The sequence below is a fragment of the Dunckerocampus dactyliophorus genome, chromosome 8, assembly GCF_027744805.1.
Source record: "Dunckerocampus dactyliophorus isolate RoL2022-P2 chromosome 8, RoL_Ddac_1.1, whole genome shotgun sequence".
NCBI lineage: Eukaryota > Metazoa > Chordata > Actinopteri > Syngnathiformes > Syngnathidae > Dunckerocampus > Dunckerocampus dactyliophorus.
The window spans coordinates 9,774,436-9,801,001 of record NC_072826.1 but is presented as its reverse complement, the minus strand read 5'-3'; the positions used below and the strand labels follow the sequence as shown (position 1 = coordinate 9,801,001).

Sequence of the window (26,566 nt, the reverse complement as noted above, 5' to 3'; positions counted from 1 at the left end):
GTGACAGTTATCATTTATTATTTGACTTCCGTGATGCTGACAGCTGAGAGGAAGTCCGTCCAAAGACAGGGCACTCTGTTACTTGTACACCATGAATCCGGACGTATTTAATCATGTTGGTTGTGCACCTTCCTTTGCATGATATTGTTGTGTTGCAAATGTTGCACTAAGCCGACTGCTCTTTATGAAGTTAAGCCAAACTTTGTAACTGCTGCTTCTTTGTTGGTGTTCGCAGCTATTTCTTCTGGTCAGTGGACAGCGCATCGAAACTATGAATCAAAATTTAAAAAATCTAACGATTTCGGGAGAAGCAGAATGTTAGTACCGGTTACTATGGATGCTCGAGACTCGATGCCCAACCGTACTTAAAGCTAATGTTAAAATCTCGTCTTGTCTCAATCTCATCGACTCAATCTTGCGTATCGTCTCGCCCCGTGAGCTGAGTGTCTCTTGACACACCTACTTATTTTTGTGTCATTTTCTTAACTTTTTATCCTCAGTGTAAAATGTGTTTTCTTTCCCTCAACAGATCAAAAGAGATCAGCTACTACTGTCAGAGGGCAAGCACCTGAGCAGAACACTCTTGTGGAGCCAGAGTTAACAGAGCCACTGGCGAAAATGCCTAAAATGGAGCAGACAGAGCAATTTGAGCCATTGAACTTTGAGCCATCCGAGCCACTGGCTGCCAAAGAGAAACCAAGTGAAGTTTTGAAGCAATCCGCTAATACACCTAAAGAGGAGCAAACAGAAATATCCGTGTCATCGGCAATATCACCATTGCCACCGCCTGACAAACCTAAAATGTTGGACATCAAAATATCTGAGCCATATACAGTTCAACCATTGGCTGGTACGCCGAAAATGTTGGACATCAAAATATCTGAGCCATATACAGTGGGACCATTGGCTGATATACCTAATGTGGCGCAAATGGAAGTATCTGAGCCACATGCAGTTAAACCTTTGACTGATATACCAAAAGTTGTGCACATGGAAGTATATCAGCCATTGATAAATGTATCGGAACCAGTGGCTGTTATACATGATGGTTCTGAAACCCCCATTTCAGAGCCTCAGCGAATACCAAAAGGGCAGCAAATTGAATATGATAAAAACTTGGCACCAGAACAAGAAATCGAAACTGACAAAACCAGCACTGTAGAGTGTCTGAAAAGTGACGGCAAAGAGGAAGACACTGGAAGGCATGACTTCACTACCTCACAACAAGATATGGCTTTTGGAGACCTCAACACAGCCACAGAATGCCCTTGGCCAAGCACTACTGAGAGAATCTTAAACAAAGACCTAGGATCTCTGGAGCCTCCAAAAAACTCATACAAAAAGGTAAAGTCTTTTTTTTCTATTTATGGTTATTTTATGATTACCGTATTTTCCAGACTATAAGTCACACTTTTTTCATGGTTTGGCTGGTCCTGCGACTTATTCTCCGGAGCGACTTATATGTTTTGTTTTTTTTCCACACTGCATGTTCTACTCCCATCACCCGGGTACCACTGAAAATTTACAACTTAACCTTTTCAGGGACAGTGGTTACGACAGGATGGTCGAGCAAATACCATCTGACTCAAGTGAGGATGATGTCAGTGGCAGTGATGATGAATGGTTACTAGAAAAAAGACAATTAGCAAATGGCAGCAGTAGTGACAGTAAAGCTGAGGATGCCGAGGAAGATGAGGATGTCCCACCTGACAAAGCTCAAGAACACCAAAAAAGCTGACATATCTGGAAAAGCAAAGAAAATCAGTTTGAAGGAGACCTGCCTCCTTTTTTTTAGGAGAGTGGAAACTGAATATTGAGGGAACAAACCTAATAGATTTCTTCATGCATCTATTTCCTGAACATCTGATAGATGAAATAGTGCTAAAATCAAACCTCCGTGCACTGCAAAAAGGAAGAGAAAATCTGGCTATTACAAATTGTGAAATGAAGCTGTTTCTAGGGATTAATTTGGTCATGTCATATGTCAAATACACAAGATCAAGAATGTACCGGTCATCAGAGGAAGGGCTGCGATTTGATAGCAAATGCCATGCCGCTGAAAAGATTTGAGCAGATTCGGAGATACATTCACTTCATTGGTAATTATTCACAGGAGCCAGGAAATGTTAAGCTCTTCAAAATCAGGCCAGTGTTGGATACACTCAAAAAAACATTTCGTTCAACAGTGGATCCTGAAAGACTTCCAATCGATTGATGAACAGATCACTCCATTCAAGGGGCATTTGTCTCACGAGCAGTACATCCCAAAGAAACCCAAACTCTGGGGTGTGAAAATGTAGGTTAGAGCAGGGAGCTCTGGATACATGTACAGATTTGAAGGGTATCAGGGTGTGGCTGTGCGTGGTGCAGTCAGTGGATTGGGAATGGCTGCAGATGTTGTCATGCGCCTCTGAGATGACATCCAGCAAAAGAATCACAAGGTGCTTTTAGACAGTTTATTTTGCACCGTTCCACTTATTCAGGCATTGAAGCAACAAGGCATCTATGGCACTGGCACATGTAGAAGCAGCAGGCTCCAGGGAGCACAGCTGAAGCTGAAAAGTGAAAAGAAACTCAAAAAAGAAGAGGATCTTGCTCTGTTGTCACCGATGCTGAAAACATTTCTGTCACACGCTGGCTGGATAGTTCCGAGATTCACATGGCCTCTTCCTGTGTTGGCCTGTCCTCACCAGATTTGGCCCAGAGATATAGCAAGAAAGACAAAAAGATGCTCAACATCCAGAGGCCACTGTCCATGAAGCTGTACAGTCAGCATATGGGAGGGGTAAATCTCATGGATCAATGTGTCACCGTGTATCCCCCCAGATGTAAAAACAAACAATGGTACATCCGGGTGTTCTCCCACTTCTTGGACATGACCACTGTGAATGCCTGGCTTATCTACAGAATGTGTGGATTGGAAAAGAAGGATCTTCTGCATTTCAAGGCGTCTGTAGCCGGTGCTCTAATAAATGCAACTTCCATCCAGACAAAGACGCGGAAGACCCAGTGCCACCCCACCTCCTTTAAAGCACAGAGCAGTGTCCAAGATCAACCCTGAGATAAAGTTTGGTCCTGGAGACCACTGGCCCCAACTCACCAAAGTCTGCATGCAGTGTCTTGTAGCTTTGCCCCCAGGATACTTTGCCAATTTCCATACAAGATAACCTTTTTTCCACTGAAGACATACTGCATTGATGTACTAAAGTACATTTGAAAGAAAAAAAGTGTGTCATAGCAGTAGGCTGATATATAGTAGTAGGCCTGTTCATTGTTATGGTTGGGGTGATTTAGACTGTACTTACTATCTGTGCTTCAAAAAAGTTCATTATTCTTTGGTTAAATGTTTTTGCAATACATTTAGCAGTTTTGGAATATGTTAAAAATATGTGAACACAGTGTTAAAGATCAAACAAAAACATGTTTTATAGTGTTGACAATATTTTTTGTCAACATCAGCTTAGAGACAAATGAGAAAGACGGAACACAAATGCCCCCATAAAGAAAATTAAATTCTGCAGGTTACAAAGTGCAAGTAGAGAAATATGCAGCCGAAAACTGTAATCGAGAAGCAAAAAGACATTTTGGAGTGAACGAGAAACTTGTGAGGGACTGGCGAAAAGCGGAAGATACTCTACCTGCAATGAGGAAAACAAAAAAAGCTAATCCTGGGCTAGAAGCTTGATGGCCACAGCTAGAGGAACAAGTTCACAAATGCGTGCTTGAACAACGTGCTGCCGGGAGAGGCTTGTCAACAGTGCAGTTACATCTGTACGACCAGGTAGTTTGTCAAGATGATGAATATAAATGACTTTGCGGGAGGACATTCTTGGTGTTACCGCTTCATGCAAAGCAACCACCTCTGATCAGAATGGCCAGAATAATAACTGGGACTGATGCTGAGTCTGACAAGAGCCACACAGAAGAGGAAGTTGTTCAGAAGTGACACAGAGGATGAAGAATTCAATGGATTTGGTAGATTGAGAGTTTGGTAAATTAGTTATGTTATGTTGTTTAAGCTACAGTATAGTTATCTGAATAACTTCATGTTACGTTAACGACGCCTATTTTGCCTGTTGCTCTTCATTTTATGATTACTATAACTTGCCTTTCAAGATGAATTGTCTGTTTGTGGTCTTAGACTTTAAAAATCCCCCCCACCCCCCACCCCCACCCCACCCCACCCACCCACCCAAAAAAGAGACTTTTAGTCTAGTGCGACTTATACCTGTATAATGTTTTTTTCTTCTTTGTTGTGCTCTGGAGCGACTTATAGTCCGGAAAATATGGTAGTTTGTTTTAACACTCAGTTAAATAAATTCTCGCGAGGGCTCTAAATATAGAGGACCCTCGGAAGTTTTCCCGTTGAGAGGTGGAACAAGTCAGAATTTGATCATATTTTGATGAACTTCACACTGAAAGTCAGGCAAACATCCAAAACCAGAACTGATTAAATGCATGCTGAAATGTACTGAGGTATTACCTACTCCAGTGAACATTTTAAGTATTAACTCAGAAGGGTTTTTTTTCTGCATTTTCTTTGTCTTTTTTGTTTGTTTTTTTTTATTCCAAATGTCACCACAGAGGAGTACCAAGGATGACAAGCCAAAGAGGAAAACTGTGATGACAACCATAGCACTGAAAAAGGAACTTATCGCCAAGTGGGAGTGTGGTACACGTGTCTCGGACCTGGCTATTCAATACAATATGGCTAAGTCAACAATATCAACCATACTGAAGAGAAAAGAAGCCATCAAAGCTGCTGATGTGGCAAAAGGGGTCAAAACACTTAGTAGCAGAAGAAGCGATAAAGTGGAAGAGGTGGAAAAAGTTCTGCTTGAGTGGATTACCCATAAACAGTTGAGGGGCGACACAGTGTCAGAGACCCTCATATGTGATAAGGCAAGGGAGCTGCATAACGCCCTTACTCGAGACAACCCTGGGGGCAGTGCTGACGAGTTCAAAGCTAGTAAAGGGTGGTTTGTTAATTTTAAAGAGAGAAGTGGAATCCACGGTGTGCTAACACCTAGAGAGGCTGCCAGGGCTGAAAAGGAAAGCAACAACAGATTTGAGGAAGACTTTGTTGACAGGAGTGATTTCTCTCCTAACAAGTGTTTGTGATGGAACCGGAAAAGAATGCCAGAGAATGCGCTCGCATCTTCTTCCGCTGTGGAGCACACACGTAAACAAGATGGCCGAGTGTCTTCATCACACACACAAGAATGGACAGGTGACAGTGCGCAGGGATACAGCAGGAGCCAAATATAACACCCAGCGATTTGTGAGGCTCTGATATTTTTTTTGAGGAGGCATTTTTGTGATGTGATGCAAACTTTTTTTTTAACACATTGTTTTGAGGAGCCAAACTCCTTACTTGTGTAACCCCAGCGACTACCTGGAACTACAGTACGTTCCTCATCACTGAAATCGGGGTAAGTCCGTGTTGCTGGACTACACTGCTGATGGGGATGTCAGACAACTTCATGTCAAAAAATCCAAACTATCCCTTTAAAGGTGCTGTCCCCGTTTGGCTCCAAATACCACTTTTTTTTTTTTTTTTTTTTTTTTTTTTTTTTTTTAAATATTAGAGCACCACCGGCCAGCATGTTACCTGAAGTGGGTTAAAAATTGGTGGCCAAGCGTTTATAGCCACGTGGCTTTTTTTATCCTTCGATGTCGGCTCCATCCACCATTGTGAAGTAGAATTCACCCACTAATAAGGAACGTGAGCTGGGGAGATCGTCATGAGACAGGTTACTTTTACCCTACTGATGATGTGTTGTTGCAACCGTAATCCGAAGTCAAACTTTGTAGGCTATTTTTTTTTTTGGCCCAAATAAAATGATTGGCCTACATGGCTTTCACTCACCGCTGTCTTGTATGCATGTACATGTAGGCCTGGGACAATAATCAATAAATCATTTAATCGCACGATAAATGAAAATTAACTTGATAATTTTGCCGGCCTCGATATATTGCCATGTGGATACGTGTTTGTTTTTCTCATCTCTCGCCTCCAAACAGGCATGACGAGGGTTCACTCTGTGCATTGGTCTCAGCACCTGGGTGAGTTTGTTCCACAGCGGAATGAACAGAGTGAGCCCTCTTGCCAGTCATACAGTCTCTCTGGGGAGAGGCGGGGCCGCTAGCATAGACACACAGAGTGTAGCAAGTGAGCCTGAGAGCGACTCATGGTAACAGAGTAGGAATTTGGGAGGAAAAAAATCATTGAAAAGCAAAATGCCACAGCCCCGGCGTGGGAATATTTCAGATGGAACGGGAAGGAGCAAAAGCGAGTCTATCGACATGTACGAGCCAGTACGCCAAATTTGTTCAAAAGTGGTCGCAAAAAATGGCAACACTAAAAACTTGCATTTTTACCCAAAATACAACCACCCGACACAGTTTCCCATGTGAGGAAAAAACTGCACCTCGAGATGCAGAGCCTTCGTCCGGACAGTCAACACTGTGCCATTTGGTCGACAAAGCAAATGCAAACGAAACAGCGCACACCATACAGAAAGTGTAATTTGCGGCATCGTAAAAAGAATGCTGCTCATGTGCACATTTGAAAAGCCAGCATTTCAGGAAATGCTGCAAACGTTCGACACAGTACAAATTGGCTGTGGGAAAATACAGTACATGTCAGGTAACATACAGTATGGTCCGTACCTCGATATTTGAGCTTCTCAGTTCTGGTCTGGTTTTGGTACGTCTTTTTATGCATAAAGAGAACAACATTTTTCTCCCCAAATGCTGTCGTTTTTATTTTTATTAAATTATTTCGAAAATGAAATTACAATCTACAGGCAGGTAATTCTCCAATAAATACAGTTTAAAAATAAATAAATATTCATATAGCATACAGAAAAAGTGAAGGCTTTGGGGGGTCACTTTGTTATGTACATTAAAGATGGTTAAACCAATCTATACTATATTATATACTGTATAGCGAAAGGTAACTTGGCCCTCAAACTGCTGCACTGTGCCGTTAGCTCCCAGCTAACGTGGATTTCAACCACGTAGGCTTAAAATCAGTGTTCCCCAAATTACGTCAGCATGTGAAATGTGCTACACAAGGGAATAATCTACTGGATAAAGTCTACTTTTAACATTTAAAAAGGGATACATGGCCATACCAACACCCCACCTGGGCCAGTCAGACCACATATCCCTGTTTGTTACATTCCTACATCCTCATTGGGAGGAGAGATCTCAAAAACTGTCAAAATATGGCGGGATTTAGACTCCTAATAGCCGCAGAACTGTTTTAACAACACAGACTGAAGGATATTCCACTCTCAGGACCTGGAGGAGTACACCACATCTGTACTCGACTACATCAAGCACTGCACAGACACGGCCACGATTGACAAGCGCATCTGGATTTTTGCAAACCAAAAATCCTGGATGACGAGAGGTCAGGACCTTGTTGAGGAGAGGCATCAGATAGGCAAAACTGGACCACAGAAATAAAATTGATGAACAGCTCCACAGCAACAACTTGAGGCAGGCGTGGAAGCTCAGCATTCAATACCATCATCCTTAACAGGCTGGTAACAAAACTGAACAACCTAGACCTACCACATTCCACCTGTCTTTGGATCAAGGACTTCCTCAGTGACCACACACAGAGAGTGAAAGTGGGGCCTCACCTCTCCTCAGCAGTCTGCCTCTACACGGGCTCCCCACAGGAAGGTGTGCTGAGTCCTTGGCTTTTCACTCTCTACACAAACACAACTGCGTAAAGTACGCAGATAACACAACAGTGGTTGGACTAATCACAGGTGGAGATGAGACTGCATACAGGAATGAGGTGGAAACACTGTCGTTATGGTGCCGCAACAATAACCTGGTCCTCAACACCACAAAAACGAAAGAATTTTGGATTTCAGGAAAAGCAAACCCGACCCTCTGCCCTTATATATCAACGGGAACTGTGTGGAGAGGTTCTCTACTTTGAAATTCCTAGGCTTGCAACTAGAGAACCGACACTACAACGCTGATCAAGAAGACCCAGCAGCAACTATACTGCATTCCAGTGTGGTTTGTCAGCTGCACTGCTCAGGAAAGGACAGCTCTCCAGACGGTCATCAACACAGCAAAAAAGACACAGGCTGTTATCTTCTCTCCCTGGAGGGGCTGTACAGGTCCCACTGCCACAGGAAAGCCTGCAGCATCCTGAAAGACCCTTCTCACCTTGCATACCACCTTCTCCAAATGCTCCCCGCAGGGAGGCGGTACAGGATGCTAAAGGCAGAAACAGCATACTGCGAAACGGCACATTACAGGACCATAGCAACAATAAATCTATAACTGTTCCTTTTCACGTAACCCACCTGTGCAATATTTGAAATGTGAAATCTTGTAATATAACCATGGTGCAATATTAATATAACTGAGTTCAGGGAAGCTTTTACAGTTTTTATAGTTTCTATTTTTTCTGTTTGTTTACAGTATTTATTTTTAGGATAGTGCAAGTGCAACAGTAAAGAGTTTGAACAGGGTGATGGTTGTATTTTTAGTAAAGTTCTTACCTGAAGTGCGGTGTTAAAAGTTGCAGCATGCAGAACCGTTCTCTTATCTAATGAACAATGGCAGCACACTGCTTTCATTTTATGCAATCATCTTTGTCAATTTACTACAGTTGTCGAGAAGTGCAAAACACCTTAAAAAAAAAAAAAAAAAGAAAAACAAATTACAGTTACACCACCCAGAATGGGAATTTACCAAATCCCATAGTTAGAGGAAGTGACCAACCACCTCCAAGGAGTTGGTGTATTCCTTTTCCGGTTATTGTTGGTGGCCATGAAGTGCAAAACACCTTTAACAAAAAGCAAAACAAATTACAATTAGACCACCCGGAAGGGGATTGTACCACATGAATCAGACAGGAAGCGGTAACATTTGGAGTTGTGGTGGGTGTTAATGGAGGACATTGGCATCATGTTTTGCCCATTTTGTGGCACACACTTGCTTGATGCAATTTTGCTGCACGTGTCCGCTCGTTGGAGTTGTTAAATAGTACTTACCAGATGGAAGGACAAACCGCGGGGACATCTCAACAGGCGAATGCTGAACACCACGACAAATCAAAGTTGTATAACTGGTCATCGAAAAGAAGATTTGGAGTTAAAGAAAAAACAACGTCCAGGTAATTAGTACACATTGTTATACTGTTGTGGACTATCAGGCTCTACTTGTAGTGAGGCCAGGAGTGGTTGAGTAGCACAGTTGAATTTATTGAACAAAATGAGAATTGTTTTTTAATAATTTTCTGATATGCTGAGATTTTAGAGCAGGGGCCCTCAGTACACGCGGCCCGCCAAAGCCTTTCATATGCATTTTTAAAGCATTTTCAAGCATAAAAATTGCTAAATTAAGTAAAATGTAAGGCATTAAGAAGATACATTTCAATTGTGAAAATAAGTATTCTACAATGGTAACTAGGTGTCAGTAATGTTACTGTAATGTTTGGTGAGACACACAAGCACCAGACAAAAAACAGGATTTTACCACACCACAAAACAAAAGTACTCCCAAGCTGAAACCTGAAGATGATGGGTAAATAATAATTTGTATTTTTGTAGTTTTACACATGTACCAGAATAATTGATCTAATGATTTTATTATTTGCACCATATTTCAGAGATGCACAGGGATCTCCAAGAACAATTCAGTCCGATGCTGAGGCTATGGGTCCACCTGAAACAAGTACAGATAAGACTTCTTGCTATAGGTAAGTTAAAATAATGGCACGTTTTAATGTTATATTTGTAGAATAAATGTGTTTGTGTCTGTTTTTATTTTTATTTAAGGAAATTTGTCTCATGCCTTTTTAGTTTTCTGCTAACACGTTATCAATTTGTTTCCGATATAATTTGTGCCTTAGTGCAATACAACTGATGTGATGTTTCTCTTTATTGCCTTGTGTCGACCTGCAAGTACTCATCCCATCCCTCTTTAAATCGGTGGTGTTGAACTCGCAACCATTTACCCCAAATTACATTTGGGGTAAATGCTGAATTTGCTTAAGTGGACTGTGATTGTAGAAAAACAAATATGTTAATGTGATTGTATTTGTACAATTTTCGCACTTGGCAAATACAGGGTGTCCCAAAAAAATGTGTACACACTTTAAAGGGACAGTTTGGATTTTTCGACATGAAGTTGTATGACATCCCCATCAGCACTGTAGTCCAATAACAGCGACTTACCCCCACTTGAATACCTGCCACACTGTACGGTAGCCGAACAGCTATCCAGGTCCACTTTTCAGAGACCTCAGACTTATGTGTGCACTGTGTAAAAATGACAACATGTCAACGATAGCTGTTTATGAGTGTCCCTCATTAAAATATTTGATGGACTCATGTAGTACATTTATTCCTTCCGTCTGGTAAGTACTATTTAACAGCTCCAACGAGCGGCCAAATATGCAGCAAAATTGCATCAAGCAGATCAAATGTGTGCCACAAAATGGTCAAAACATGATGCCAATGTCCTCCATTAACATCTGCCACAACTCCAAATGTTACCGCTTCCTGTCTGATTCGTGTGGTACAATCCCCTTCCGGGTGGTCTAATTGTAATTTGCATTTTGTTACAAGTGTTTTGCACTTTGCGGCCCCTAACATTAACCTGAAAAAGAATGTACCAACTCCTTGGAGCTGATTGGTCACATCCTATATCTGGGATTTGGGACATTCCCCTTCCGGGTGGTGTAATTGTAATTTGTACTTCTTTTTGTTAACGTGTTTTGCACTTCTCGGTCACCGTAATTTACAGTGGTGAGGTGTTCAAAAACAGGTGCACAGCACTTTGACGTAGGGGCCAAGAGGCAAGAGATCCGCCGAGTCCGAGTTCTGTGATATATACCCTGTCCAATATCCTGTCACCGAATGGCTCGCCTTTTCGGCCGCTTTTAGGCAGGCTGTTGTACAGTGTGGGAAATGCGACAGTACGTCGTGGGGACTCGGGAGGCCTTCTCACCAGCTTGGACAGGCACGCACGCACAAAAACGACAGTCCATTTCCCTCAGTTCATAGACAAAAGAAATATATTGTCCTGAAAAAGCTCAATTGTGATGACTGAAAATTATTGTATACGTTTATTTTATATTCTATTCTAAATTATATTATACTGGTTTACATTAACTTGAACTCCCAACAAATCAGAATGTACTGTGTTCAACTTCCAAAGGGCCACTGTATGGTCTAGATCAAACACATGGAAAGTAAATATAAGGCCCTTTATAGGCAGGGTGCCATATTTGGTCACGTAACAAGCTTGGAGAACTACTTGGTTGTCACCCATCCAGTCAGACCATGTCATTGCAGTATTTAACCAATCGGCAGAGTTCTGGGCGCGCCATACTTTCTTGTTCTTTGAAAAACCAAAAAAGCAGACCTGCGGCTGGATTTACTCTCACATTTATGGTTGTATCTTCGCTGTAAGTTGTCGACGCTCATATATGTTGTGGTTGAGGCTACGTACACTAAGTGGTGATGTAAGTGTTGTTTGCGATGAACTGAAATGAGTGAAACTGCGCAATGAAAAATGTAGATGACATATTTGATCATATGCCATGTTCACTGCCAAACTGCCGAAAGTCTGTTTGTAGACATACCTCCAATTTATTCAATGCACATTTTCTGTACACTAAAGCAATAAAACTTGCAACTTTATGTGATAGTGTTGCTGAAGATTCAGTGAGACATTTGTGTACATTTTTAAGCTATAAATAGTGATATGAGTGATTTTTGTTTGTTCGTTTTATGACAGAATAACAGTTTTATTGCATGTGTTTATTTGTGTTAGTCTGAGAGCATGTTTACAATCCACATACATACCTATAGCAATAGACAATGATTTAGGCGCATTATTATTTATGTATATATGTATAGATATACTGTATTAATCCCATGAATAATGAAAAAATATATATATTTATACAATAAAGTTGAATCAATTTTTTTATCAGGTATGTGCTGGGCTGTTTTCTGGCAAAAAGAGGGGGACTGTGGTTGGGCCAGTCTACCCTGCCAACAGCAATCGTGATGAGGAGAAAGATGATGTGGCAGACCCAGCCTTTGTCCCACCTGACCACAACTTCGACATTGCCAGCAAGCGGGAGGACAATAAGCCTGCTGTGGAGGTCCTTGAGTAGGTCGATGATGGTGATGATGAGCCACCAGCACAGGCTGTAGACATGCCAACCACCTGGCACAAAGTTCACCTGAACATTGAAGCCCTGCCAGAGTACCAGGGCTTTCCACCTGACCACATTGAATCCCCCTTTGGCAACTTTGAGGTATTTCAGCTCTGAATTCATTAGGCATATTGTAATTCAAACAAAATCCTATGCAGCTCAAAAAGACATCATCACTTTTACCACCAATGAGGGTGAAATAATGGGATTGTTGAGCGTCCATTAGTAAATGAGTACTGGGCTGTGGATACCAGGATCCCTCAAGTTGCCAACCTGATGTCATCAAAGTGTTTCAAGCTGCTGAAAAGGCTGGTTCACTTAAACAAAGAACTCTGGCACTGGTGAACGTCCCGCAAAGTGGAGCCCATATCATCAGTCATCGAGCAATGCAGTGACACCAACAGGAACGAGCCTGTTAGCTGTCTAGCTGTTATCCAGAGCTACAATGTCAACAAGGAAGCCAACAAGTGTGACATGTTGGTCCAACGCTACTGCACCCCCATGAGGTCTAAGAGGGGGTAATAATGGCTTCTTTACGTACACAGTTGTCAGCCTCACACATGCCTGGGCCATCTACAAGCAGGACTGCACAGCCCTTGGTGAGAATGGCCTGTCCCTGAAAAATTTGAGTCGGAAGTGTAAGAGGGTGCCATCGGACAGGGAGCACTCAAATCTTACTCGCGAACAAGCTCACCTCCAACTGTTGACAGCCATAGCACAGTTGTTGATATCACAACAGCTGTCCGAGGACACCGCAGCCACATCCCAAGTGATGCTATGCGGGTTGACAAGTCCCTCTTCCACACCCCTGTACACACCACAAGGCAGACCTGCAAATACTGCAGCCGGAAAGGGAACATTGTGCGCTCAAATGTGGCCTGCAGGGTCTGCAAGGTCCACTTCTGCATGAACACAGAGCACAACTGCTTTATTATTTACCATGAAGCACATTCCTAATGTTTATAATAAGGTATGTTTGTCTTTTGTTTTTGCTTTTCCCATTAATGGTATTAATGGTAGGGTGTTCAACTTCCAAGGGTCCACTGTATTTTCTAGATCAATGATTTTCAATTTCTTGGTCACAAACCCGTTTTTAGTAAGTCGTGGGTCTTTGCCTGGCAAAAAACAATCACACACACATAATGTAACGGCCAATATCAAAGAATGCACCTTGTGTTCTTGTCTGAAGCTTGTACCATGTACTGAAAACTTTTACAGACACTCTTTTCTTTAAATCATTTTGAGTTTATGGATAAAAACTTACCATTCCTGAAATGGTCATTAAACGTATTTTGTGCTAACACAGTGTTATGTTGTCTCAAATTCAAACTACACTGTCTTTTCATTGAATATTAGATATTTAAGCTGAAAAATGACAAATTTGGGTCGTGGTGATGGTGTGTGCCACATCCAAACAAGATCAAGGTCAAACAAAATAAATGTAAAGCCATAATTCTTTCAAACATTTAGCAAATTAGAAACTGTGGCTGACACATAGCTCAGATATGTCTGATTGCATAAAAATAACTACCTCTTTTATTTTTTTATTATTCCCAAAACAAGATGGCGGAAGACACGCTACAGAAGACCATCGTAGAATTTCCAAGGTAAGAATGGTGCAAAGTGGCTGTAACCGTGTTTGTCCATGTTTTTAACAATCTGGTATGGTTTCTTCTTTCAGAATGATGCCCTACAAGCCTTGCACTGTCGTTACTGGCTCACGTGAGCGCCGACCTTTTCTGAAGAGACTTTTTCAAGCCTGCAAGGACTTTCCTGAAGACGAAAAACCTCTGATTGCCAAAGTTATTACCAAAGATGATTTAGAATTAATGGACACGGCTCTTGGTAATGTGTTTAAAGGTCCTGCCTGGTCCTGCCAATCATCAAGACAGGACTTTACATATCACAGTGATGCTCCTCAATGCCCGCAGCTGCCCCTCAAAAATCACTGCTTGAAACTAGTGACGACTCTTCCAAAGGTCAGTGCCAGACAGCTCAAGGATGTCAAAGTCTTCATGGGCATTAATTGTGATGCACCGAGCAATCTGGAGAACATACTCGAGCATAAGGAGGAGCAACTGCAGCAGTTTCATCTGAGCAACTCTTTTCTATCAGGACCTTCTATCAGGAGTCACCAAACACCCCTGATACTCAAGATGGTCAACAAAAGCTGTTCACACACATCAGAGCAAGAAGAGGAGGAAAGGAGTCAAGCACTCCGTGAGTACTGTCGAAGTATATGTGTCAACTGGTCGCCCTGTGGTATGGTTGTCCATCCAAATATTCCATGGCTGGGAGCCCTGCCGCACGGCATGGTGTACGACCCCAAGGAGGATCCCATGTTTGGATTGGTCCACATCAGCTGCTCCAGCCTCCAGAGCTTCATGGCCTGCCCCTTTTTGAGTTTCGAGAATGGAGTGGTGCGCCTGAAAACCAATGCTCTCCACTACTGGCACATCCAGGGAGAGCTGATGGTGACGGGCATGTCATGGTGTGACTTGGTGGTAGTTGCCAAAGATGACATATTGGTTCAGAGAATTTACCGGGACAGAGGCACCATTGAGGGCATGAAGAAAAAGTTGGATATTTTTTATTTTCATTACTATCTGCCAAGTATTAAAAAAAATGGAAAATAAAAAAATCTGCCAAGTATTTCAAAGACCTGTGTAAATGTTTCATTCATTCATAATGGAGTGATTTGTACAAGATGTAATGAGTGCTTTGTTCTTGTTACAATTCTTCCAGGTACTTTTGATAATAATAATGAATTAGATTTATATTAGATATGCTCAATAATGGCTCTCATCAGGCCAGAGGGGTCCCAATGAGATGTTTTTTAATGGGGCCCAGGATCCCTGACGACGCCGTGTTGAGCTTACACAATGTCGGCGGACATCTTAATATCTTTGGTTAAACATATTTATAATCCAAACTTGGCGGCCATACTAAACGAGTAAGCTTGTTGATGTGCGGAATACATTATCGTTCGCCTGCCAATCGCTCATTTTTATGCCAGCGTCGGTCAGCCGATATCAGACATTCCTAATTTGATACCCAAAGCGCTACTTGGCGGTGGTCGAAAACTGTAGCCACAGCTGCCCTTGAGTATACTGAAGGACAGAAACGTGGCTGTCAATTTGAACTAATACAAAATTAAACGTCTCAAAAGAAGTCGAGCTTATGTATGTAAAGAGAATGTAATGTATGCTAATCGCTTCATGGCGGTGGTAGACATCTGTAGCCACAGCTGCCCTGGAGTATACTGACGGACGGAAACGTAGCTGCCAATTTGCACAAATACAAAATTAAACGTCTCAAAAGAAGTACAGCTTATGGAAAGAGAATGTAATATATGCTAATTATTTTCCCATATCGCCACACAATCGTTATATATGTAAACTGCGGTGAACTGGACGAGTTTGTGGTCCCGAACTTTAGCTTTACAGAAGTCAGTATTTAAATGACACTTTGTGTTGTATTCTTTTGATGTAAGATTTCCGGCTTATTCTATCATGTTTTCATACACTCTGTCTACAGTATCTATTTGTATTTGTTTGTCTTTTCTGACCAAGAGCATTCTTTTTTTGTGAGATAACATTAATCACAAACTTTATAACGATGTGCGAAACGTTACTGTTATGCTATGTTTTGTCCTTGTGTTCTTTATGGTGCAAAGAATAACATATCTTTGATTTTTGTTTTTTTATGGATATTTTTAGCACAATGTATGCTGTTTTTTTTCTTGTGTTCTTTGTGGTGCAAACGATAACGCACATCTTTGATTTTTGTTTTTATGTGTCATATTGGGTTGTTACCTTTTGTCCTGTATTTGCACTCCATAGCTGTTGCTGGTAGAACGACTTAACAATTAGAGCAAGACGTTTTAACTATTTGTATGGTAATCAAACACTGTCTCCTTTAAAAAAAAAAAAACTGAGTGTCAATAAAAGTCTTTGTTACATCTTACAGGTTGTTTGGACTTACATTTTAACACTTACCAACTTTGCATAGAATACCGAGATACCATTCAGCCAAAAAGTATGACTACTGGCCATATCACCCAGTCCTAAAGTAATCAAGTGTTGTTTGTGAATGCATGGTAAAATTGAGCTTGTTCTCACTGAACCCCAAATAGATAATGAAATTAATTATACCTTAGGAAAAATAAGTAGCAGAAAACTGGTGGTGATGTTTGTGTCTCGCTGCCCTGTCGTCATTTTGAAGCACAGTTTATGATAAAGGCAGTTTGTGTTACACTCCAGTCTTAGAATGACCACCAACTATTGTGATTTTAGATTAGGGATACAAAATATAAACAAGCAAAATACACACTTCCAAATAATGTTCACCAAGTGTTTTTACAGATTTATCATTGATGTGTGATTGTTGTTCGAAAACCACAATGAACAAGATGACCGGAAAAGAAATAGGAAGTGCAATTAATGCATCAAGATGCAGAATTGCATGTCACCATGAAGAAAACCATTCTTGCAGCATCATTCATGACGTTAAAAAGTGGAAGCATTTTTTCATCTCCAGTGTTAATATAATTACTAATCCATCCATCCATTTTCTCTACAATTGTCCTCATCATGGTCACAGGTGAGCTGGGGCCTCTCCCAGCTGACTTTAAGTGAGGTGGGGTTCACCCTGGACAGGTCACCGCCAGCCAATTGCAGGACACGTGTAGACAAAAAAATGGAAAGTGAAATATAAAGAATAGAATTTAAGTACATTGTGCACAATTTATGTTTACCTTGTTTCTCTCAACTAAACAGCATAGAAGATGATTGATGTAATAATTATTCAGATGGCGCTACATACTGTTTTCCTCTGTAAAGGACATTGCATAAAAAATAAATTGCGGCATATTGTTTTTTCTTCAAGACAGTTTGATGCAATTAAATAACAATGCAGCTTGTTAGACTTGTGTGGGTCTAAGCAGGAGGACAAGCGGTATAGAAAATGGATGGATTGCGCCGGATATGGGCGTGTTCCTGTCTGCTCCCTTAGAGGACGCTGTGTTCACACAACATTGGAGGAGCAGCCGAGTTTATTTGGCCAGAATTAGATCACGTAGGGTAGACACGTTTCTTTATGAGGTTGAATTGTAAACACCTAAATGCTTTACCATGGCGGACGCTTTTTTGTGTGACAATAGTATCACGTATTTAGTCACACCCACACCTTTTGGCTTCTGTTAGCAGACCGAGTGGATATTGTTGGTTTAAAGCAGCTCGCTCCTCATCAAGACATTCGCTTTCTGTTTTATCTCGTCTAAGGTGGCACTTTTTATTTTTGTTGCCCCAATGCCTGTTAACAAAACGTACATAAGTGTTGCCTATGCCTCGCTTGGCTTGGTCATGGGGTTGTCTGCCTTTCTGGTGTGGAACGTCGTGTACGGACAGCCGTGGACAGCAGCCATGGGAGGACTGTCAGGTAAACAGCAGCCCTGAGCATTTCACTGTGAGCGTGTTCATTCCAAGTCACCTTCTTACGGTTTTGTTGGAAAATACCTCTTTGAAAACTAAATGTAATGACATAAGCCAGAGGGCTAATTGTTGGACTGAAAGGTAACTACTTTAGTTACTACTGCAAATACAACCTAGTAATCGCACTCTTTTTTTTAGTGTAATTTCACATTACAAGATACACATTCATCAATTTTCTTAACCATTCAACAAATAAACATTCACTTTCTAAAATGTGTAATGTAGCTTTTATCTGTACGGCAGATGTGGCCAGACTTTTTCCATCAAGAGTCACATACTGGGAAGAAAGTGTGTGTGTATATATACACATATTGCCCAATTTTTCCCATTTTTGGGCCAATAAAAAATGAACCACGGGCTGCAACTGGTCCCTAAGCCATTGGACACCCCTGATGTATAGTATTACACCATTTTTGTATCCAAATCCCTAACATGTGCTTGAGCTTACAATTTGAATGTTTTCTTCAACCTACCATCCGTTGGCAAGCGTTTAAATGACTATCATTCGAAATAGGCAACAATTGGTACTAATTCAGGTGAACGTGACAAGGTTCCAATGAACACGACGTAGACTTTAGACTTTACAGCTTAGATTAGGTTTGTAAATGTCTAACTTCTACTGTCTTGTCCTACAATCCAGCTCACTCATGTATCATTGTTGTACTGTGTGGCTGCATTCAAACGTCGCACCCTTTATTAACCCGTCCACGTGACAAAGTAGTGCTACACCAGATTCACAGTGACAGGAAGAAATGCACTTCACTGACTCAGCTTCTGGCGATTTGCTGTGTAATGGTGTGATCAAGAGGGTCAAAATCCAGCTAAATTATGCAATTTGTGTGAAGTTAAGCATCTATTTAAGGATCTGCTTGCAGCATTATGGAGGCTTATCATTTGAAACTTTCTAACAGCTTTCGGTGATGTGTGTCTCACAGTACATTCGTCCCTCATTTATCACGGCTAATTGGTGCCAGACACGGCAGCGATAAGTGAATTTCAACAATGTGGGATTAAATATTAAATTGAATATTTTGGTAGTTAGAGCATAGAAAACCTCTTTATGACCTTCCAAATATGGTTTTAAGATTATTAGAGCTCTCTAGACATGAAATAGCACCCCTATAGTCACCTTTACACTTATATTACCCAGTATAGTAGACATAATCAGAGAAAATAAGACATTTATGACATAAATAAGACTTGTGTTCACGTGTGTTTCAATAAATGCCTTCGGACATGTGGACAGGAAGTGACGTCGGTGATTCAAAGTTGAGTTTTAGCTGGAGTATAGCCAAAACAGTAGCCCCTGTTGTTGTTGTGACAATTATTATTATTATTATGTTATTATTTTGCCTGTTGTGAGATAATTCAAACCTGTGGTACTACTGACACCAACTGGCCAGTGCAGACTACATTTAATCAATGTCTGTTAATGGTTTGCATTTGTATTTTAGTTAATTTAGCCATTTTCATTCTTGAAAATGCTTGATTTATGCTTAAAAGAATATGCAATTGTTGCTTAATATGCATACTTTTTAAACTTATAATAGGCAAAAGTCAACCACAAAGCAGTGATTGTTTTTTTTTTTTTTTAAACGGCAAAAACATCTATTTTTCACAATTGCGAATTACACTGCATAAAAATTGTCGGAATTTTTTTTTGGCATAAATAAAATAGCTCATCATGTGCATGTCTGTGTCGCACACACACACACACAGTCTCAGAGAGGCGATTAAAAATTTCCAGTCATGTTGTTGTTACAATAGGCTATACATTCAATGATAGCTAACGTTAGTAGCTAAAATTTGCCAGATTGCTATCATTAGCTGACAACAAACATTACCTGTGAGTGAGTTATGCTGGCATACACAAAGCAGGAAGTGTCACAATGTTAGCGTGTTTGGATGTTAGCGTCCTCCAGGCAACTGGCGACACCAATTCCGCCTATAAAGCCTTCTGAAAAAACTTCCAAAAACTGCCAACAACACTCCATTTACATAATGTAACCTGCATATTAACCAAGCCTCTGCGACATTGTTATTATTGTTGTTATTAGCATTCTTACGCCGAAGAACTACTTTAGTGGTGTAGTGACACCTCGCCACACCACACCACACCGGCTCGCTGCTAGCGGATTAGCCACTAGCTTCACCACATACTTGTTCACAGCCTGTCAGCGCAGCGCTCACAATGCCGCAGAGAGTAAAAAAAAAAAAGTCTTAAATAATGTTAAATATTATTTTAAAATTGTCAATTTGTTACATTTTGAAATATAATTTAATAATGAATTTAATGTATTTTCAATTATTATTATTTCATGGCCGATTGATAAACATAATAGCGTTTTTAATTTTTTCAATGACATTTATATTTATTTCATGGTACTTTATTTTAAAAATAGAATTTTATTGTGATTGTTGAAATTGGTGTTTTCATTCATTCAATCACTTAATGTTGCATTCCGTGGCACTTAACTGTGCTTTTCAGCGCACTGCAGCATCATGAAATGAAAGGCCTTTTAAATATATAAACTGATCGTGCAATAAATCATTTGGAAAATAGTATAAATAGAATTAATCTTACACATTTCAAAATTATTAGTTGTTCTGTACCTTACCATGGCTTAAAAATGTGTTCTGTCCCCCAGGTGTGCTAGCACTGTGGACCCTAATCACCCACGTCATGTACCTGCAGGACCACTGGCGGACCTGGTTGAAGGGTCTCAAGTTTTTCATCATCGTGGGTGTTTTCTTCTCTCTGCTGGCGGTCATAGCTTTTATCACGTTCCTGTCAGTCGCCATTCAAAACAACGAGTGTAAGTAAACCTTAACTGTCAGTCACACTGCTACTGTTCTCATTGTGTACAAGGGACATGTCATGTATTTTGGAGTAACATCCTTCTTGAATAGTGTGTCATGTGTCTTTTGTGTGAAATGATGTCCTCAGAGTCTTGGGGAGACAGCCTCATATTGTTGGTGTCCACCACCATTGACAAATATTCTTCTTGAGAAGAATAGGAATAGGTTCTTGAGAATTTCTCTTGTAGATGAAGTATCTAAGTATCCACGGCACTTCAGCTGTCCTCCAATTTTAATTGCATCGTTAGCTGTCATCCACATACATCCCTAAAATATACATGCACACACATACACCCCTCAGGGACACAGAGACCAACCCTTCAGAGCTGTCCTCTTTTATTTATTAATATTTTTTTAATTTCATAATAGAAACAATCCCATTTTATCACATACACGGGTGAAGCGGGCTGGGTTGGGGGTACCTTTTGCCTATTCCGCGGCGCCTGTCCACCGGGATTGGGGATGTGGCTGTGGTCTTGTCCGCTGGCCATCACGGTGACGATGATGTCGGCAATATGATTATAGTTTTTACAATTGTGTGCATTACAGTTATTGTCATTCTGATCATTATCATAGTTAATAATCTCATTACTACTAAAATGTATGACTGTTTCAATGCAGTATTATCATTGTGGTTGTGTATTATTATCTTTATCTTGATAGCCGTCACAGACATTTGCTGATTTAGTCCTGTTTGTTTCTGTTGTTTTGTTATTGTTGTTGCAATTGTTGTTGTTGCTGTTGTCCCTGTCTCTGTCATTTTTGTCCCCCTCTTATCCCCGCGCTCCCCTCTCTGTGTTATTTTCTCTTCTTCTCTATCCCCTCATGCTCCGGTTCGGCCGCTCCAAATTTGCATAACAAAAAAAACATCAAAGTCATATTCTGTATACCAGGGGAAGTGTATCTCACACTTTTCTCTGGCAGAGCAAATCTGAGCACATAAGGATGTTTAGATCAACAATACTATCAGCCCTAATGGGACAAGACAAAAAAAGTATAGTATAGTATAGTATATACCTACTGCAGCTACAGACACACAAAAACGTGTGAGCAAAGGATAGGGCTTACTGAATCATTTTCAAGACTAAATTCCAGCATCAAGGCTAGATTTTGGCCAACAAACTTTGAATACCCAATTGTGGGACCTCTGAGACTTTGAATTGTTTAAAATAGCATACTATGGGATGGGAATCAAACAATTCTAATCAAAGACTACTTTAACCATTCTTGACTTTCAAATGTTATGTACTGTACTTTGAACAACACAAAATCAAGCACTAATGTCATGTAAAACATGAAAATATAACACATTTGTATAAAACACGCTACCTTCTGTTCACAGTTGATAAGCACGAGGCAGCTGGGACAGAAGCTAACATAGCGGTCTACACCTTTACAGACACTATTCACAGAAGAAGTCTTTTTTTCCCACAAAAAGCTGCTCAATATCACCTGAGAGTCCTATTAAGCACTTGGGATTAGGAACTGAAACAGGAAGTAAAATGATCAAACTAAAACTAGCAACAGCGCTAAAGATGGCTTAACAGAACCAACACTTGTGCTTAGTCATTCACATGGTTACTGGTGACTATCATGCTACAGCAACACAAAAGTACCACCAGTCTTTTTTTGCTGAGAACGGTTGTCCACGTATGTCACAGTAACTTGAGGTGGTTATTCTTATTCTTCTCTTCATGCGCCTTTTTGAGAGTCTTTCTTCCAGATAAAAATAATAACACAAAACACGCATGCAGAGTAAAACCTTTTGACAGTTCAGCCATTTTAAGGCATGTTTTTGTTAGACGGATTTTCAAAGACAAATCTAATGAGCCCTACAGCATTTGAGACTTGGGGTTCCAAGTTATTATGAGTGCTTCACTTCTTTTTAATGTTAAGAACTTTAAAGGATGTTACAATATTATTTAAAACATTGACTGCACATTTTGAAAAAAGTTGATGACAATTGTTTGACCTTAATCGCAGTATTTCTATTTCCATTCTTTTCCCAACTAGTGTGCCGTGAAAAATCAATCCAATTTCCAATCCAGTATTATTATTTCACAAAAAAAATGAAAAATGATTTCTTTACTACAAATAATGCATCTTTGTTCCTGTGTTCAGTTCATTCTGAAGGATTAGATAGGAGAGCTCTAGTCTGAGGGGATAGTGCAGGATCCAAAGTATTAATCCCTTACAGAGGCACGGTTTCACTCTTGTGATGCAAAACGGCAGTCGTTAGGATACAATGGAGGGGGGCCTCTTCCGGCCCACGACAGTCGAGTAATCACCCTCGTTAGTGTTCCATTCAGTTGGCTGTGTCATTATTAGAGGCTAAGTTATTGAATCTCTTAGAAAGGGATGATAGGACAGCATTGTATGTGTGGAGATAGCTTGTCTCCCAGACCACCCCCCTCTGTTCAGAGATGTTTTCTCAACCATGATGGCTTCCCTCACTCCTCTTTCAAACCACCTGTCTTCTCTGTCCAGAATATGTACATTTTTGTCCTCAAAAGAGTTCCTCTTTGAGGTGCAGCTGAGTCTTGACTTAGACTAGAGCTGTCCTAGCTAGTCTTTGAGCACGAACACGTGACGGGCGGCGAAACGTCTTCTAAGAAAACCTCAGCAGTCCAGTTGGGATCAGTTCCAATGCCCTGAGAATACAATGTCCCAGTCGCCACCAGATGGCAGAAGATACATAATGAATGGGTGTATCCACTAGTTGCCATTCATGCAACAGAATAGGTTGTGGGATGCATGGTGTTTCGCCATGAGAATTTTCTGATGTAAAGTATGTACCTTGGCCCCAAAAAGTTGGGAAACACTGCCCTAAAGTGTCCATTGTTTGTCTCGCCTGCAGCCCTGACTGACCCTCGCAGCCTCTACCTATCCTGTGTCTGGTGCTTCATGAGCCTCAAGTGGTCCTTCCTGCTCTCGTTGGCGTCCCACCGCTACCGCAAAGAGTTCGCTGATATCAGCATCCTCAGTGACTTCTGAAGGCCTTTAAACATCATGCAGTGACGCACTGTTATCATTTTTACCTTATGATGGGTGGAAGACACAATGTACGACTTTCAACATGGTTGGTGGTGGGTTCAACAACTTGTAAGGTACCTCTTATATGTTACAGTTTCATGTAATTGCCAGTAGGGGGCCTCACCAGTCCAACTTATCCAAAGTTGTGATTGTTAAAGAAGTACTTATGTTGTTTCCTTATTAAATAATAATAACAGAGGTAGGACAGGGCATTTTCTATGTAAAGAAGGATTTTTCTAGAAACTTTTATGGTGTAACAACCTTGCAATATTAATGCAAATGGACAATGTTTCTCGAAAAGCTTCACTCCTGAGCTATGCATGCTTTTTATGTTTGCATTCATATCCTATCACTGTTGCTCAGCCGGATTGTTTTACTGTTTTCCATTATGTGAGAGAGCACTTTGGGTATCCACATGCATTAATAAAATGCTTTTTTTTAACCAAACCTTTTGTGTCAAATCAGGGCGCGGGGGACAGCAGTAGTCACGGGGGAAGGGAATATTTTTAAGTTTCTGTTCCTGTAAAATCTTCCGGTTGCTGTGTTGTTTTTTGCAAAACTTCCACTAAGGTCGGTGTCGGGCCTTAAAAGAGTGGGATTTGCACCAATGAAGCAGCCTGAGAAACAAAAAGAAAAACGCCCCACAGCATCACTATGGCAGCAATAAATGCAAGCCAATAACCTGCGCTTTGAAGTGAGCCAATTATACCATCTTTATTTATATTTTGTCGCTCTCACGGGGAAGCTGGGGGTGGTGGCTGTGCAGTGTTTGATTAGGTCGCTGCAGCCTTCTTTGAAGCTGATGTGAAGAATGTGCGTTCACGTTGTTTATATCATTAAGGACAACATGGATTTATAGAAATAAACTAGACAATGACTCTTTCCCCTTTCCTTGCGCTTTGTTTTAAGCACATTGTTGTGCTTTTGTCTTACTAGCATGTTTGTCAGCTCTTGCGGCCTGCGTCTTGGTAATTGCAATGTTGTGGTCAAATCACCATAGTAACATTTTTTTATCTGGGTCTTATAAACTTCAACATTAGGAAACTGAAAAACTATCCGTCTCAATTTCCACTGAGCAAGTTGGGGTTTTTGAAAAAAAAAATGCAGCCTATTAACTTTATACACCAGCCCATAAAAATGTGTGTGTGTGTGTGTGTGTGTACGTGGTATGTAAAGAGGGGAGGGGTCTTTTATTCAATTACTGGACCCCTTTCTACACAAATCAAGGAAGGAAGTAGTCTTGAGTGTTGAATGCAGTCTGGCAGAATGTGGTGAAACTGTGAACAATAGTTTTAGACTTTCAAATATGTTCAACATCCAGTACAATAAAACACTAAAAAGCCACACAACAGCCTTCAAATATAAAACAATTATTCAACAGCGTGTTTTTGCCTGCATGCATGTGACTTTACGCAGACCGTGTCATAAGATCATTTGGCCCAAGAGTCTTACAGTTCAGCACAACACCATAGCTCGCTTGCAAAAGGTCTCATCCCTTCCAAAACTGTTCACTCGTGCTTCAAAGCTAATTCGTTTTCCATATAAACAAGTCAGTGCCACCAAAATGCAAAGATCCTTCTCAATTGCTTTGGCTCATCTCCTGAAACAGACCAGACTTCCTCAACACTCTTGGTTCTTTTAGCAAACTAAACTTGGATGTTTCAGCGCAACACCATCGTTCACAAAGGCTCATATCTCTCCCAAAACACCTAACTCATGGGTCAAGACTAAATTTCCCATATCGATTGTCAGTGGCCCCAAAATGCATAATCCTTTTGGCAGTGTAACCACTGCAAGTCAAAATGTTTGGATGTTTTGTCACGGTGGCAGAGGACCATTGAAATATCCCTCATGTCCACATCTCAGTCTTCGCCCAGGCCTTCATTGACACTGGTTATTACACTCCTTTTTGTCTAGCTTACGTAATGCAATTGTCTATAAAACTGATTAAAAAAAACAAACACTTCTTCAGTGGTTGCTGTCCTCACCCTCCTTCTCCTGGCCACCATCCTCGCCCTCCTCGGCATCCTCACACTGCTGTCTGTCTGGTCACAGATTCTCATCCACATTTCAGCTTAAGTTCTAGTTTCCCCTGACCGTCAAATAATGAATTTTTCCAATGTTCCAAGAGATTCATATATGGTATCCATGGTATTAACAGTATATTAGACTCATTTTGACATTTGGACAGGCTATTGTGCATGTGATGTTTTCATCCATCCATTTTCTATGCCGCTTCTCCTCATTAGGGTCTCGGGGGTATGCTGGAGCCTATCCAAGCTGACTTTGGTGTGATTGGCTGGTGACCAGTCAAGGGGGGGCCCAGCCTGTCGCCAGCCAATCTCAGGGCACATATGGACAAATAACCAGTCACACTCACATTCATACCTATGGACAATTTAGAGTCGCCAATTAACCTAACATGCATGTTTTTGGAATGTGGGAGGAAGCCGGAGTACCCGGAGAAAACCCACACACGCACGGGGAGAACATGCAAACTCCACACAGAAATGCCCAAAGGAGAATCAAACCCAGGTCTTCCCGATCTCCAGACTGTGACTGTGTGACCAACATGCTAACCACTAGACCACCGTGCGGCCCACATGTGATGTCTTATACAATGAAATGGTGCCGACATGTTTTGGAGAGAACCATTAGACCTGAAAATCCACAATCAATTTAGATCAACAAGATTTATTCAATTTGAAATTGTGCTAAATGTCTGTTAACTGTGCTAAGACGTTTGCAATTCGATGAAATGAATGAGAAATTCAATTCTGTTGTGGACAATTGCCAGGTTGTTTAGAGGATTGTCCATGTTATTTTGAGAATTTGTGTTTCAAGAAATGAGCCTTACCAATGGAGGAAAACTGTAAAATACTTGAATGTAAATGTGGCCGAGTGGTTAGCATGTTGGCCACACAGTCAGGAGATCGAGAAGACCTGGCTTTGAATCTCCGCTTGTGTGAAG

At 40.9% G+C, this 26,566-nt stretch overlaps 2 protein-coding genes across 5 annotated transcripts; both read left to right on the top strand.

The window, feature by feature from the left end:
• Positions 1 to 1,203: 1,203 nt before the first annotated feature.
• LOC129186099 (uncharacterized) lies at positions 1,204 to 17,033 on the top strand. Of its 4 annotated transcripts, XM_054783972.1 has the most exons (5): positions 1,204 to 1,344; positions 9,650 to 9,739; positions 11,984 to 12,313; positions 13,775 to 13,818; positions 13,893 to 17,033. In XM_054783972.1, exons 3-5 carry the CDS (start codon positions 12,212 to 12,214, stop codon positions 14,845 to 14,847), a joined length of 1,101 nt encoding a protein of 366 aa, XP_054639947.1. In that variant the 5' UTR covers positions 1,204 to 1,344; positions 9,650 to 9,739; positions 11,984 to 12,211; the 3' UTR covers positions 14,848 to 17,033. The 4 variants fall into 4 exon arrangements, with proteins under 4 accessions (XP_054639947.1, XP_054639950.1, XP_054639946.1 ...); XM_054783975.1 differs by lacking the exon at positions 11,984 to 12,313 and having other exon boundaries at positions 13,893 to 17,031; XM_054783971.1 differs by lacking the exon at positions 1,204 to 1,344 and having other exon boundaries at positions 5,577 to 12,313.
• A 210-nt stretch (positions 17,034 to 17,243) lies between these two features.
• On the top strand, positions 17,244 to 25,839 carry LOC129186101 (heme transporter hrg1-A-like). The gene is made up of 3 exons (XM_054783979.1): positions 17,244 to 17,650; positions 20,352 to 20,519; positions 23,420 to 25,839. Exons 1-3 carry the CDS (start codon positions 17,521 to 17,523, stop codon positions 23,554 to 23,556), a joined length of 435 nt encoding a protein of 144 aa, XP_054639954.1. The 5' UTR covers positions 17,244 to 17,520; the 3' UTR covers positions 23,557 to 25,839.
• Positions 25,840 to 26,566: the final 727 nt, after the last annotated feature.

Bases quoted from the DNA above. Each gene is read 5' to 3' on its own strand.
- LOC129186099 (XM_054783972.1), top strand. From the start codon at position 12,212: ATGCCAACCACCTGGCACAAAGTTCACCTGAACATTGAAGCCCTGCCA. The intron at 12,314-13,774 runs GTATTTCAGCTC...TCCCAAAACAAG, and splicing joins CCCCCTTTGGCAACTTTGAG to ATGGCGGAAGACACGCTACA. The intron at 13,819-13,892 runs GTAAGAATGGTG...TTCTTCTTTCAG, and splicing joins ACCATCGTAGAATTTCCAAG to AATGATGCCCTACAAGCCTT.
- LOC129186101 (XM_054783979.1), top strand. From the start codon at position 17,521: ATGCCTGTTAACAAAACGTACATAAGTGTTGCCTATGCCTCGCTTGGC. The intron at 17,651-20,351 runs GTAAACAGCAGC...TCTGTCCCCCAG, and splicing joins AGCCATGGGAGGACTGTCAG to GTGTGCTAGCACTGTGGACC. The intron at 20,520-23,419 runs GTAAGTAAACCT...TCTCGCCTGCAG, and splicing joins CGCCATTCAAAACAACGAGT to CCCTGACTGACCCTCGCAGC.